Source organism: Macaca thibetana, chromosome 11 (genome assembly GCF_024542745.1).
Source record: "Macaca thibetana thibetana isolate TM-01 chromosome 11, ASM2454274v1, whole genome shotgun sequence".
Classification (NCBI taxonomy): domain Eukaryota; kingdom Metazoa; phylum Chordata; class Mammalia; order Primates; family Cercopithecidae; genus Macaca; species Macaca thibetana.
The window spans coordinates 41,595,360-41,608,297 of NC_065588.1; the positions used below are offsets into that span (position 1 = coordinate 41,595,360).

Sequence of the window (12,938 nt, forward strand, 5' to 3'; positions counted from 1 at the left end):
CTTATCAGCAATAAGGTTGTTTCACTTTTTTATCATTTGTGTGTTCACTGGAGTAGCACTTTTCATATCCCTCAAGAACTTTTCCTTTGCACTCACAGCTTGGCAAACTGGCACAAGAGGCCTAGCTTTCGATACGCCTTCCTCACTAAACTTAATAATTTCTAGTTTTTACTTAAAGTGAGAGATGTGTGAGTCTTGTTTCACTTGAACACCTTGAAGCCGTTGTAGGGGTATTAATGGGCCTAATTTCACTGTGGCATCAGATGGAACTATTGTTGGGTTAGCAGTTAGATGCAACTATTGTTGCATGTCAAGGAATAGAGAGGCCAGAAGAGAGGCAGAGAGATGGGGGAGCAGCCAATCAGTGGAACAGTCAGAACACACACATTTGTTAATTTTGCTATCTTATATAGGTGCACTTCATGTTGCCCCAAAACAATTACAATAGTAACATCAAAGATCACTTATCACAGACCACTATAAAAGATACAGTAATCATGAAAAATTTGAAATGTGAGAATTACTAAACTGTGACACAAAGTGGGTACATGTTGTTGGAAAAATGGCATTGATACAGGCTCAATGTGGGGTTGCCACAAACCATCAATTCGTAAGAAGATAAAAACACTATCCGTAAAGCATGATAAATCAAGGTACATCTGTGCAGGAGGTACTGAAGGCCCAAGTAGACTAGCGTAGCAGGAAATAAGGAGAGTGGATGGTTATGTGTAGAGGTGAGCAGTTGGAGTCAGCTGGGACCTCTGAGTGGATGATTCCCCAGGTCGGGGGGTCCTCCAGTTTCTCGCTGGTTTCCTTCAGTTTGTCCATTCAGTGCATTCATTCATTACATGCCTACTATGTCCCAGCGCTTCTGCTATGAAGAAAACTAAATCCCTGCACATGTGAAGGTGACATTCCAGTGGGTATGATAGACAGTAGACCTTGAAGCAGATACAGGTCGGGATGCATGAGTGCTATGTATTAATATTTTCAAGGGCAGAAGAAGGGTTGACATAGGGAATAAAGTGTGCTCTTTCTGAGAGAATGCACATGACCACTGGAATGATTTCAAAGTTACAGAAAGGGAGACAGAGTGGAGGGAGCTTCAGGGGTGGGGGCATATGCAATACTGGCAGTAGGATTCTTGGTAGATTAAAAAGTAGGGTCCTCTGTTGATTGAGGTGTATGGGAGTTTTATCAAGGAGATGCAGAACCTTGGGGGGCTTTAGTAAGTGGGTGGTGTATGTTATACTGCTTCATATGCAGCCTAAGGAGGGTTGGTTCATGGGTGGCTCATTCCTCCCAACAGGGTCTCTTTGGGGAGAATCTGCCACCTGAGACCAGCATGGCTCAGTTGGGCAGCAAGACCACCCAGTCACAGCTCAGTCCACAAAAGAACATGGTGCCCTCTAGAGTTCCATCCCATTGACAAAGAAGCCAATACTCACTTCATTTCCCCTTGGGCAGGTACAGAAGCACAAATGTCTGGGTTGTTTCTCAGTAGCCATCACCCTCTGTATAAAACACTCAACAGTTTGATCCTGATTCCAACATCCAGGTTATTTCTACTCTAACTTACTGGAAAAGTAGTAGTCAAAACAAACACTGCTGGGAAGTGAGTGCTTTTAAACATGTTCAGTTGTCTTTGCCATTGGGGGGTGTTGGATTCTTGCTCCTTACAGGTGCATCCCAAGACTGCCTCCTGCATTTCAGGCTGCCCGCTGCAGGGTCTGCAGGATTTCATTCTGGCTCTCTTCACTCTCTACTTCAGTGAGTCTCCACCCTGACTGCGTATTAAACCTTAAAAACAAAACAAAACAAACAAAAAGCAAAGCAACTGTGTTCAGGCCCCATTCCAGACCAAAAATCATAATTTACAGGGTGGCACCTGAGCTCGGTATTCTGTAAAAGCTCGCTGGTCCTTCTTACATGCAGCCAGGGTGTGATTACCCTGCACCTCATTTAATAATCTGCTTCTCTCATGGCCCCAGTTGCCACTTAAAACAGTGAAAGTCCAGCTCAACCCAGATCTTCCTCCTACGTTGCAGACTTTTACCTGTCTACTGGACATTTCTTCTTGAGTAGTCCACACGCATTGCATCTGATCATAACCAAACCACACACTTGACCTTCTTAACACACTTCCTATTTCCAAGGAATGCCACTAGAATTTAGGATATTGTCTGAGCCAGAAACCTGGATAGCATCCTTCTGTCATACCAGCATTCATCTGTCTACCTGCTCAACATCCCTCAGGGATCCTGCCACATCAGGTACCTGCCAGTAGGTCTCTCTGCCCCTAGTCTCACTCTAGACTACCTTCAAAGGCTCCTCCACCTGTACGTTAAACTCTCTAAATTCCTTTCAAAGCACAGCAAACCCTTTGTGATGTGCCCCTGCAGAGCTCTTACCTGGCTGCCCCACCTCCATCACACCTTTCGCTTACTACCAGATTATTTGCAGTTTTGGGAAAGTACCTGGCTCTCTGGCCACCTTGCCTTTGCATGTGCAGCTCGCAGGTGGCCTTAGTGTTCCACCCACCACCGCTTTCACCTAATCAGCTCTGAGGCATCTCAGGACTCATCACAGTGGTCCCCTCCTCTGGGATGTCTTTCCCGGAAACACCCAGTTAAATGTTCTGGCTCTATGTGCCCAGAGCAACCCGTGCTTACCTTTATCATATCCCTCTTAATAAGCAACTATACCTGTCACTTCAGGACAGTATAATTCCCAAACGCCTAGGAGCTCCTTGAAGCAGGGACTGTGTCTTGTTTTCTCTTTATTCCCAGCTGATAGTAGACACTCAACGAATGTTTGTAAATAGAAGAGTGGTAATTACAGAATTTCTTTATAGGAAGGACTTAGGGTTAGCAGTCTGATTAAAAGAAGGGCATAGGGTATTTACCCTGAAACTGCATTTTTCAATTAACATTTAATGTTTTATTTAGTATTTAAAGTTAAAAATTCTGATTCCTAAAAAAATTATTTTAGTCATACTTTACATAAGATTGAGAAAAACATCAGTTTTCCGTATGAGTGAATATTAATTTATTTGGGACATCCCATATAAATCCTCTTCTCCTTTAGGCCCTTAGGAAGGAAAGGAGAGTACAAGAAGGAGGGTGTGGGGAAAAGCAGATTAAGGATGGACCATGAGCTCCTTTGGAACTGTGACCATTTTTTGTGTTTTAGTTGGCAATAAGTTGCTGGAACATATGCTTCAGTGTCAGACATACTCACATGTCTTCTGACCATCACATTGCCTTTCCCGGAATCTATAGTCTATTTCATAATGTTGTAAATTACCAACATTTTCTTTAAAATCATGTTTTTCCCTTTTAAATAGTAGTATCTCCTATGATTTAGATTTGATTTGCCATATACAGAAGTATTATGGATGATATGGTTTGGCTCTGCGTCCCCACCCAAATCTCATGTCAAATTGTAATCCCCACGTGTCACGGGAGGGGCCTGGTAGGAGGTGATTGGATCATGGGGGTGGATTTCCCGCATCCTGTTCTCATGATAGTGAGTGAGTTCTCATGATATCTGATGGTTTAAAGCTGTGGCACTTTCCGCCTTGCTCTCTCTCTCCTATTGCCATGTAAGATGTGTTTTGCTTCCCCTTTGCCTTACACCATGATTGTACGTTTCCTGAGGCCTCCCCAGCCATGCAAAACTGTAAGTCAATTAAACTGCTTTCCTTTATATATTACCCAGTCCAGGTAGTTCTTTATAGCAGTGTGAAAACAGGCCAGTACAATAGATAATTAATATTATTCAGTACAGATTTCTGAAACATCAATCATCATCGAAAATCCACACGAGCTGTTCTGTCTCTCTGTTAGTTACCTTGTTTTTGGAGTTTTGGAAGCGACGCCAGGCAGAACTTGAGTATGAATGGGATACTGTTGAGTTACAGCAGGAAGAACAAGCCCGACCAGAATATGAAGCACGATGTACTCACGTAGTGATAAATGAGATTACTCAGGTAAGGAGGGTCGTATTTAGGTGCAGTTTAATCTACTTAGTGCTGTGGTTCTCCTCCTTGGCCGCACATTAGAATCACTTGGGGGAGCTTAAAAACTATTGATGCCTGAGTTCCATCACTACATACTCTGGTACTTGGTAACCTGGGGGTATTCTGAGCACAGGGATTTTTCTAAAGCTCTTTTGGTGATTCTGATGTGCAGCCAAGGTGAGGAAGCACTGCTTAGAACAGTAGCCACAGGAGATAAATGGGGCCCATTCTTTCATAAAAACAGTAAAAATACAAAAAAATAATTTTTACTGTGACATAAGGAAAGAGGCATTGGTTTTTATAGTTGATTCTCAATTTTTTACATATACTTTCATTATTCCAGCCCCTTATTCATCCTAGACCAGCTGCCCCTTTATCTTGCAGTGAGCCTCAGTCACTGCTCCACCTTCTGGTTGGGATGTGCAGAAAGTAGTGTGGCCTTTATCCTAAAGTTGGAGAAAGGATGGAGGAAGAAGGAAAGTATTTTGTGAGGTCCAACTCTGTTCAGGTACTGTGCTAGGTATTTTATGTCAATGGAAAGGTAGATTTGCTGCTGCTATCACTGCTCCAAAAATAAAATACTGTATCTGTCCGTATAAATATTCCAAAGTCCCTGAAAGATGATTTTTAAATCATCTGCATTCTTGCTCTTTTCCATCAATGCAGAAAACTTTGAGCTGATTGTACTTGCAGTCATCAGCATAAGAACAGTAGGTTCTGAATACGAATAGCTCTTGGAAAGAAAATGCTTTTACCAAGAATGTCTGAAAATGTTCCCAACTATAGGTTTTATAAATTGAATCACAGATTTACAAAATGTTGGCACTAAAAGGAACCAGAGGGAACAGTTCAATCTCTTCCTTTTGCAAATGGGAAAAAAACGAGGTTCAATTACCAGTAGAAAGTGACATTTGTCTTTCACAGTGTAACAAGCTCCAAAGAATCCCCATTATGAATAGTTCCTGCTGTTTACTAGAGAGGACGGGGTCAAAGCATATGTTGTTGAAAGATTGTATATTCAGAAATGAAAGCCAAAACTTAAACAAAATTAGATGTTTATGAAGTCATTTGAGCACTAAAAAATCTTATAATACCAGCAACATGGGAAAAATACTGAAGAAAAGATAATTTGGTCATTTAAACCTGCCAGTTTTATAGTTAAAATTGCCAGCTTATAAGTTAAATTTCCCTTGAAATATTGCTTGCTAAAACGTTGCAAGTGAAGGTCCCTTTTTCTTTATGGTTGTTCCTCATTTCACTTTTGTTGCCCACATACCCTCCCTTTGTTTAGAGACGCCTGTAGGGTGATGGTGAAGTCTCTGATGCCAGAGTTCATGTCTGAACATAGCAACTTACTAGTTGGGTGATGTTGGACAAATTAGTTAACTTCTCTGTGCCTCAGTGACCTCATCTATAAAATGGGAATAATACAGTTGTTTCCTCATGATTGCAGCTAAGGATTGAGTTAATGTATGGAAGCTACTTAGAATAGTGCGTGGCACAGAGTTAAATACTCTGTAAGTATTTGCAGCTATTATTAGGCTGCTCTTACAATACAGGTAAATCATGTAGAGGGTTGATTTCTACTCTTAAGAGCTTAAATATATTTTTATGAACTATAAAATGGAAATCCTCTAAAAATTTATCATTCAAAATTAATATATAAAGCCCAACCAAGAAACACATAGTGGATACCTAGTATTACAGACATCTAGTAAACTTTTTGTCCTGCCTGGGCTCTGCGCTATCATCAGCGATTTCTAAAACCTAAGACAAGCCCAGAATTTAGCTTTGCAGCGTGGCACCATCAGACACCCAGATTCCTGAGCTCGGGTCATGGCCAATAAACAGTTTATTCATGCTTGCATGTTCCAAAAACTTATTAAAATGAACACTGCACGTGTTTTGTGATGTATGACTTTGAAATTATTAACAAAAAAGTGCAATTATGAGTAAGGAGACTATGCTTGCAAACTAATTTTTTAAAATTAAGTCTAAGATTTATTGGCCAGTCAGGAGAAAAATAATTTTATTACCGTAATCCCTTGATTGACTAAACTTTTTTGTTTTTGTAATTAGGAAGAAGAACGTATTCCCTTTACTGCCTGGGGAAAATGTATACGGATAACCCTCTGTGCAAGTGCTGTCTTTTTCTGGGTAATTCTATCACAAAAATGTTTTGAATGATTAAAAATGTTTTCATTATGTAACAGATTTTTTAATATCTAATTTTAAATGTTGAGGAAACTAAGTGCTGAACCTAGAAACTGTATGGTCTCAGAGAGAGAGACAGATAGACAGATGTTTCCAGAGAACTATTTTAGCCGCCACATGGAGCAACTCCCAAGGTTCAAGATACCTTATCTGTTCACAGTGGTTCTTCTAGTTCTTTTCACCTCATCTGTTTAAATCAGTGATTCCGGATTTTCCAGTTTCTGGTAAAGACCAAATGGAAAGCATTAAGAATTCTAAAATTTTCCAACAGCAACAATCAAAATGTTGGCCGAGGGGGGTGGCTCACGCCTCTAATCCCAGCACTTTGGGAGGCCGAGGCGGGCAGATCACCTGAGGTCAGGAGTCAAAACCAGCCTGGCCAACATGATGAAACTTTGTCACTACTAAAAATACAAAAATTAGCCAGGTGTGGTGGCACACACCTGTAGTCCCAGCTACTCGGGAGGCTGAGGCATGAGAATCACTTGAACCCAGAAGACGGAGGTTGCAATGAGCAAAAATCATGCCACTGCACTCGACTGGGTGACAGAGCAAGACTCCATCGCAAAAAAAATAAAATGTCTAGGAATACCCTTAACAAAAAGATAATAGGAACTATCAAAGAAAACATAAAAACTATTGAAAGTTGTAAAGAATCTGAATGAATGATTAAATGAATGATTCTAGATAGAAACACATTTTTGGTAAAATATCAGTACTTATTAAGTTACTTTTGGGCTTATTGATGGAATCATATTAGTGAAGTAATAATTTAGTGTGAGTTTTAATTGGCTCAAGAACAGCCAGATTCAAGAATAGCACATGAAGCCTAGAAATAGCCCTTGATAGCAATAAAAATGTAATATGTCAGAAAAGAGGCATTATAAATCCATCAGACTAGTGGAGATTATGCAATAAATGGTAATGGAATACTTGTTAGCAATTTGGGGAGACAGTAAACATTAAAGTCTTACTTTAAAACATACACTATAATAAATTTCAAAAACATTTAAAAAAATTAAAGGCCAGGAGCGGTGGCTCATGCCTGTAATCCCAGCACTTTGGGAGGCCAAGGCAGCAGATCACCTGAGCTCAGGAGTTCGAGATCAGCCTGGCCAACATGGCAAAACCTCATCTTTACTAAAAATGCAAAAATTAGCCAGGCGTGCACCTATAATCTCAGCTTCTTGGGAGACTGAAGCCAGGCAAATTGCTTGAGTCCAGGAGGTGGAGGTTGCAGGGAGCCGAGATTGCACCACTGTGCTCCAGCCTGGGTGACAGAGCAAGACTCATCTCAAAAAAAAAGTTAAAAAGGGAGTTGCCAAGATGGCTGAATAGGAACAGCTTGGGTCTGCAGCTCCCAGCTTGATCGACGCAGAAGACCGGTGATATCTGCATTTCCAACTGAGGTACCTTGTTCATCTCATTGGAATTGGTTGGACAGTGGGTGCAGCCCACAGAGGGGGAGCTGAAGCAGGGCAGGGCATCACCTCACCTGGGAAGTGCAAGGGGTCAGGGGATTTCCCTTTCCTAACCAAGGGAAGCTGTGACAGATTACCTGGACGAACAGGACACCCCCCACCCAAATACTGCACTTTTCCCAAGGTCTTAGCAACCTGCAGACAAAGTGATTCTCTCCCCTGCCTGGCTTGGTGGGTCCCACGCCCACGGAACCTTGCCTACTGCTAGCACAGCAGTCTGAGATCCATCTGCAAGGTGGCAGCCTGGCTAGGGGAGGGGCATCCGCCATTGCTGAGGCTTTAGTAGGTAAACAAAGTGGCCAGGAAGCTCAAACTGGGCGGAGCCAACTGCAGCTCAACAAGACCTAATGCCTCTAGGCTCCACCTCTGTGGACAGGGCATAGCTGAACAAAAGGCAGCAGACAACTTCTGCAGACTTAAACATCCCTGTCTGACAGCTCTGAAGAGAGCAGTGATTCTCCCAGCACGGTGTTTGAGCTCTGAGAATGGACAGACTGCCTCCTCAAGTGGGTCCCTGACCTCCGTGGAGCCTAACTGGGAGACAGCTACCAGTTGGGGCGACAGACACCTCACATAGGCAGTTGCCCCTCTGGGACGAAGCTTCCAGAGGAAGGATCAGGCAGCAGTATTTGCTGTTCTGCGGCCTCTGCTGGTGATACCCAGGCAAACGGGGTCTGGAGTGGAACTCCAGCAAACTCCAACAGACCTGCAGCTGAGGGACCTTACTGTTAGAAGGAAAACTAACAAACAGAAAGGAACAGCATCAACATCAACAAAAACGTCATCTACACCAAAATCTCATCTGTAGGTCACCAACATCAAAGACCAAAGGTAGATAAAACCACAAAGATGGGGAGAAACCAGAGCAGAAAAGCTGAAAATTCTAAAAACCAGAACGCCTCTTCTCCTCCAAAGGATTGCAGCTCCTCGCCAGCAACAGAACAAAGCTGGAAGGAGAATGACTTTGACGAGTTGACGGAAGTAGGCTTCAGAAGGTCAGTAATAACAAACTTCTGTGAGCTAAAAGATAATGTTCTAACCCATCGCAAGGAAGCTAAAAACCTTGAAAAAAAGTGAGACAAATGGCTAACTAGAATAAACTGTGTAGAGAAAACCTTAAATGACCTGATGGAGCTGAAAACCATGGCATGAGAACTTTGTGACGCATGCACAAGCTTCAATAGCTGATTCGATAAGGTGGAAGAAAGGGTATCAGTGATTGAAGATCAAATTAATGAAATAAAACAAGAAAACAAGGTTAGAGGAAAAAGAGTTTTAGAAACAAAGCCTCCAAGAAAGATGGGTCTATGTGAAAAGACCAAATCTACGTTTGACAGGTGTACCTGAAAGTGATGGAGAGAATGGAACCAAGTTGGAAAATACTCTTCAGGATGTTATCCAGGAGAAATTCCCCAACTAGCAAGGCAGGCCAACTTTCAAATTCAGGAAATACAGAGAACGCCACAAAGATACTCCTCGAGAAGAGCAACCTCAAGACACATAATTTTCAGATTCACCAAGGTTGAAATGAAGGAAAAAGTGTTAAGGGCAGCCAGAGAGAAAGGTTGAGTTACCCACAAAGGGAAGCCCATCAAACTAACAGCACATCTCTTGGCAGAAACCCTACAGCCAGAAAAGAGTGGGGGCCAATATTCAACATTCTTAAAGAAAAGAATTTTCAACTCAGAATTTCCTATCCAGCCAAACTAAGCTTCATAAGTGAAGGAGAAATAAAATCCTTTACAGACAAGCAAATGCTGAGAGATTTTGTCACCACCAGACCTGCCTTACAAGAGCTCCTGAAGGAAGCACTAAATATGAACGACCAGTACTAGCCACTGCAAAAACATGCCAAATTGTAAAGACCATCGATGCTATGAAGAAACTTCATTAATTAATGGGCAAAATAACCAGGGAACGTCATAATGACAGTATCAAATTCACACATAACAATATTAACCTTAAATGTAAATGGGCTAAATGCTCCAATTAAAAGACACAGACTGGCAAATTTGATAAACAGTCAAGACCCATCAATGTGCTGAATTCAGGAGACCCATCTCACTTGCAAAGGTGCACGTAGGCCCAAAATAAGGGATGGAGGAAGATCTATCAAGCAAATGGAAAGCAAAAAAAAGCAGAGATTGCAATCCTAGTCTCTGATAAAACAGACTTTAAACCAACAACGATGAAAAGAAAGACAAAATAGGCCATTACATAATGGTAAAGGGATCAATTCAGCAAGAAGAGCTAACTATCCTAAATATATATGCACCCAACACAGGAGCACCCAGGTTCATAAAGCCAGTCCTTACAGACCTATAAAGCGACTTAGACTCCCACACAATAATAATGGGAGACTTTAACACCCCACTGTCAATATTAGATCAATGAGACAGAAGGTTAACAAGGATATCCAGGATCTGAACTCAGCTCTGCAACAAGCAGACCTAATAGACATCTACAGAACTCTCCACCCCAAATCAACAGAATATACATTCTTCTTAGCACCACATCGCACTTATTTTAAAATTGACCACTTAATTGGAAGTAAGCATTCCTCAGCAAATGTAAAAGAACAGAAATCACGACAAACAGTCTCTCAGAGCACAGTGCAATCAAATTAGAACTCAGGATTAAGAAACTTACTCAAAACTGCTCAACTACATGGAAACTGACCAACTTGCTCCTGAATGACTACTGGGTAAATAACAAATGAAGGCAGAAATAAAGATGTTCTTTGAAACCAGTGAGAACAAAGACACAATATACCAGAATCTCTGGGACACATTTAAAGCAGTGTGTAGAGGGAAATTTATAGCACTAAATGCCCACAAGAGAAAGCAGGAAAGATCTAAAATCGACATCCTAACATCACAAAAGAACTAGAGAAGCAAGAGCAAACAAATTCAAAAGCTAGCAGAAGGCAAGAAATAACTAAGATCAGAGCAGAACTGAAAGAGATAGAGACACAAAAAACCCTTCAAAAAATCAGTGAATCCAGGAGCTGATTTTTTGAAAAGATCAACAAAATTGATAGACCTCTAGCAAGACTAATAAGAAAAGAGAGAAGAATCAAATAGATGCAATAAAAAAATGATAAAGGGGATATCACCACCAATCCCACAGAAATACAAACTACCATCCGAGAATACTATAAAAACCTCTGTGTAAATAAACTAGAAAATCTAGAAGAAATGAATAAATTCCTGGACACAAACACTCTCCCAAGACTAAACCAGGAAGAAATTGAATCTCTGAATAGACCAATCACAGGCTCTGAAATTGAGACAATAATTAATAGCCTAACAACCAAAAAAAGTCCAGGACCAGACGGATTCACAGCCGAATTCTACCAGAGGAACAAAGAGGAACTGGTACCATTCCTTCTGAAACTATTCCAATCAATAGAAGAAAAGGGAATCCTCCCTAACTCATTTTATGAGGCCAACATCAGTCTGATACCAAAGCCTGGCAGAGACACAACCAAAAAAGAATTTTAGACCAATATCCCTGATGAACATCAATGCAAAAATCCTCAATCAAATACTGGCAAACCGAATCCAGCAGCACATCAAAAAGCTTATCCACCATAATCAAGTTGGCTTCATCCCTGGGATGCAAGGCTTGTTCAACATATGCAAATCAATAAACGTAATCCATCACATAAACAGAACCAATGACAAAAACCACATGATTATCTCAATAGATACAGAAAACACCTTCAACAAAATTCAACAGCCCTTCGTGCTAAAAATTCTCAATAAACTAGGTATTTATGGAACATTTCCCAATAAGAGCTATTTATGACAAACACACAGCCAATGTCATACTGAATGGGCAAAAACTGGAAGCATTCCCTTTGAAAACCAGCACAAGACAAGGATACCCTGTCTCACCACTCCCATTCAACATAGTGTTGGAAGTTCTCTTACTGGTAGTCCAGTAAGAGAAAGAAATACAGGTTATTCAGTTAGGAAAAGAGGAAGCCAAATTGTCCCTGTTTGCAGATGACATGATTATATATTTTTAGAAAACCCCATTATCTCAGCCCAAAATCTCCTTAAGCTGATAAGCAACGTCAGCAAAGTCTCAGGACACAAAATCAATGTGCAAAAATCACAAGCATTCCTATACACCATTAACAGACAAAACAGCTAAATAATGAGTGAATTCCCATTCACAATTGCTACAAAGAGAATAAAATACCTAGGAATTCAATTTACAAGGGATGTAAAGGACCACTTCAAGGAGAACTACAAACCACTGCCCAAAATAAAAGAGAACACAAACAAATGGAAGAATATTCTATGCTCACGGATAGGAAGAATCAATATCCTGAAAATGGCCATACTGCCCAAGATAATTTATAGATTCAATGCCATCCCCATTAAGCTACCAATGACTTTCTTCACAGAATTGGAAAAAACTTTAAAGTTCATATGGAACCAAAAAAGAGCCCGCATTGCCAAGACAATCCTAAGCCAAAAGAACAAAGCTGGAGGCATCATGCTACCTGACTTCAAACTATACTACAAGGCTACAGTAACCAAAATAGCATGGTACTGTTACCAAAATAGATATATAGACCAATGGAACAAAACAGAGGCCTCAGAAGTAATGCAACACATCTACAACCATCTGATCTTTGACAAACCTGACAAAAACAAGAAATGGAGAAAGGATTCCCTATTTAATAACTGGTGCTGGGAAAATTGGCTAGCCATATGTAGAAAGCTGAAACTGGATCCCTTCCTTACACCTTATACAAAAATTAATTCAAGATGGATTAAAGACTTAAATGTTAGACCTAAAACCATAAAAACCCTAGAAGAAAACCTAGGCAATACCACTCAGAACATAGGCATGGCCAAGGACTTCATGACTAAAACACCAAAAACAATGGCAACAAAAGCCAAAATAGACAAATGGGATTTAATTAAACTAACAGACTTCTGCACAGCAAAATAAACTACCATCAGAGTGAACAGGAAGCCTACAGAATTGAAGAAAATTTTTGCAATCTACCCATCTGACAAAGGGCTAATATCCAGAATCTACAAAGAACTCAAACAAATTTACAAGAAAAAACCCCATCAAAAAGTGGGCAAAGCACACGAACAGACACTTTTCAAAAGAAAACATCTATGCAGCCAACAGACACATGAAAAAATGTTCATCATCATTGGTCATCAGAGAAATGCAAATCAAAACCACAATGA

At 40.7% G+C, this 12,938-nt stretch overlaps 1 protein-coding gene across 5 annotated transcripts in view; it reads left to right on the forward strand.

Moving 5' to 3' along the window:
* Positions 1-12,938, forward strand: part of ANO6 (anoctamin 6) — a 212,810-nt gene that overhangs the window by 164,415 nt on the left and 35,457 nt on the right. For all 5 annotated transcript variants that reach the window (XM_050746870.1, XM_050746872.1, XM_050746873.1 and 2 more), the window contains 2 exons: positions 3,849-3,991; positions 6,101-6,178. In XM_050746870.1, the coding sequence (XP_050602827.1) occupies positions 3,849-3,991; positions 6,101-6,178 (221 nt within the window). The remainder of the gene's footprint in view (positions 1-3,848; positions 3,992-6,100; positions 6,179-12,938) is intronic.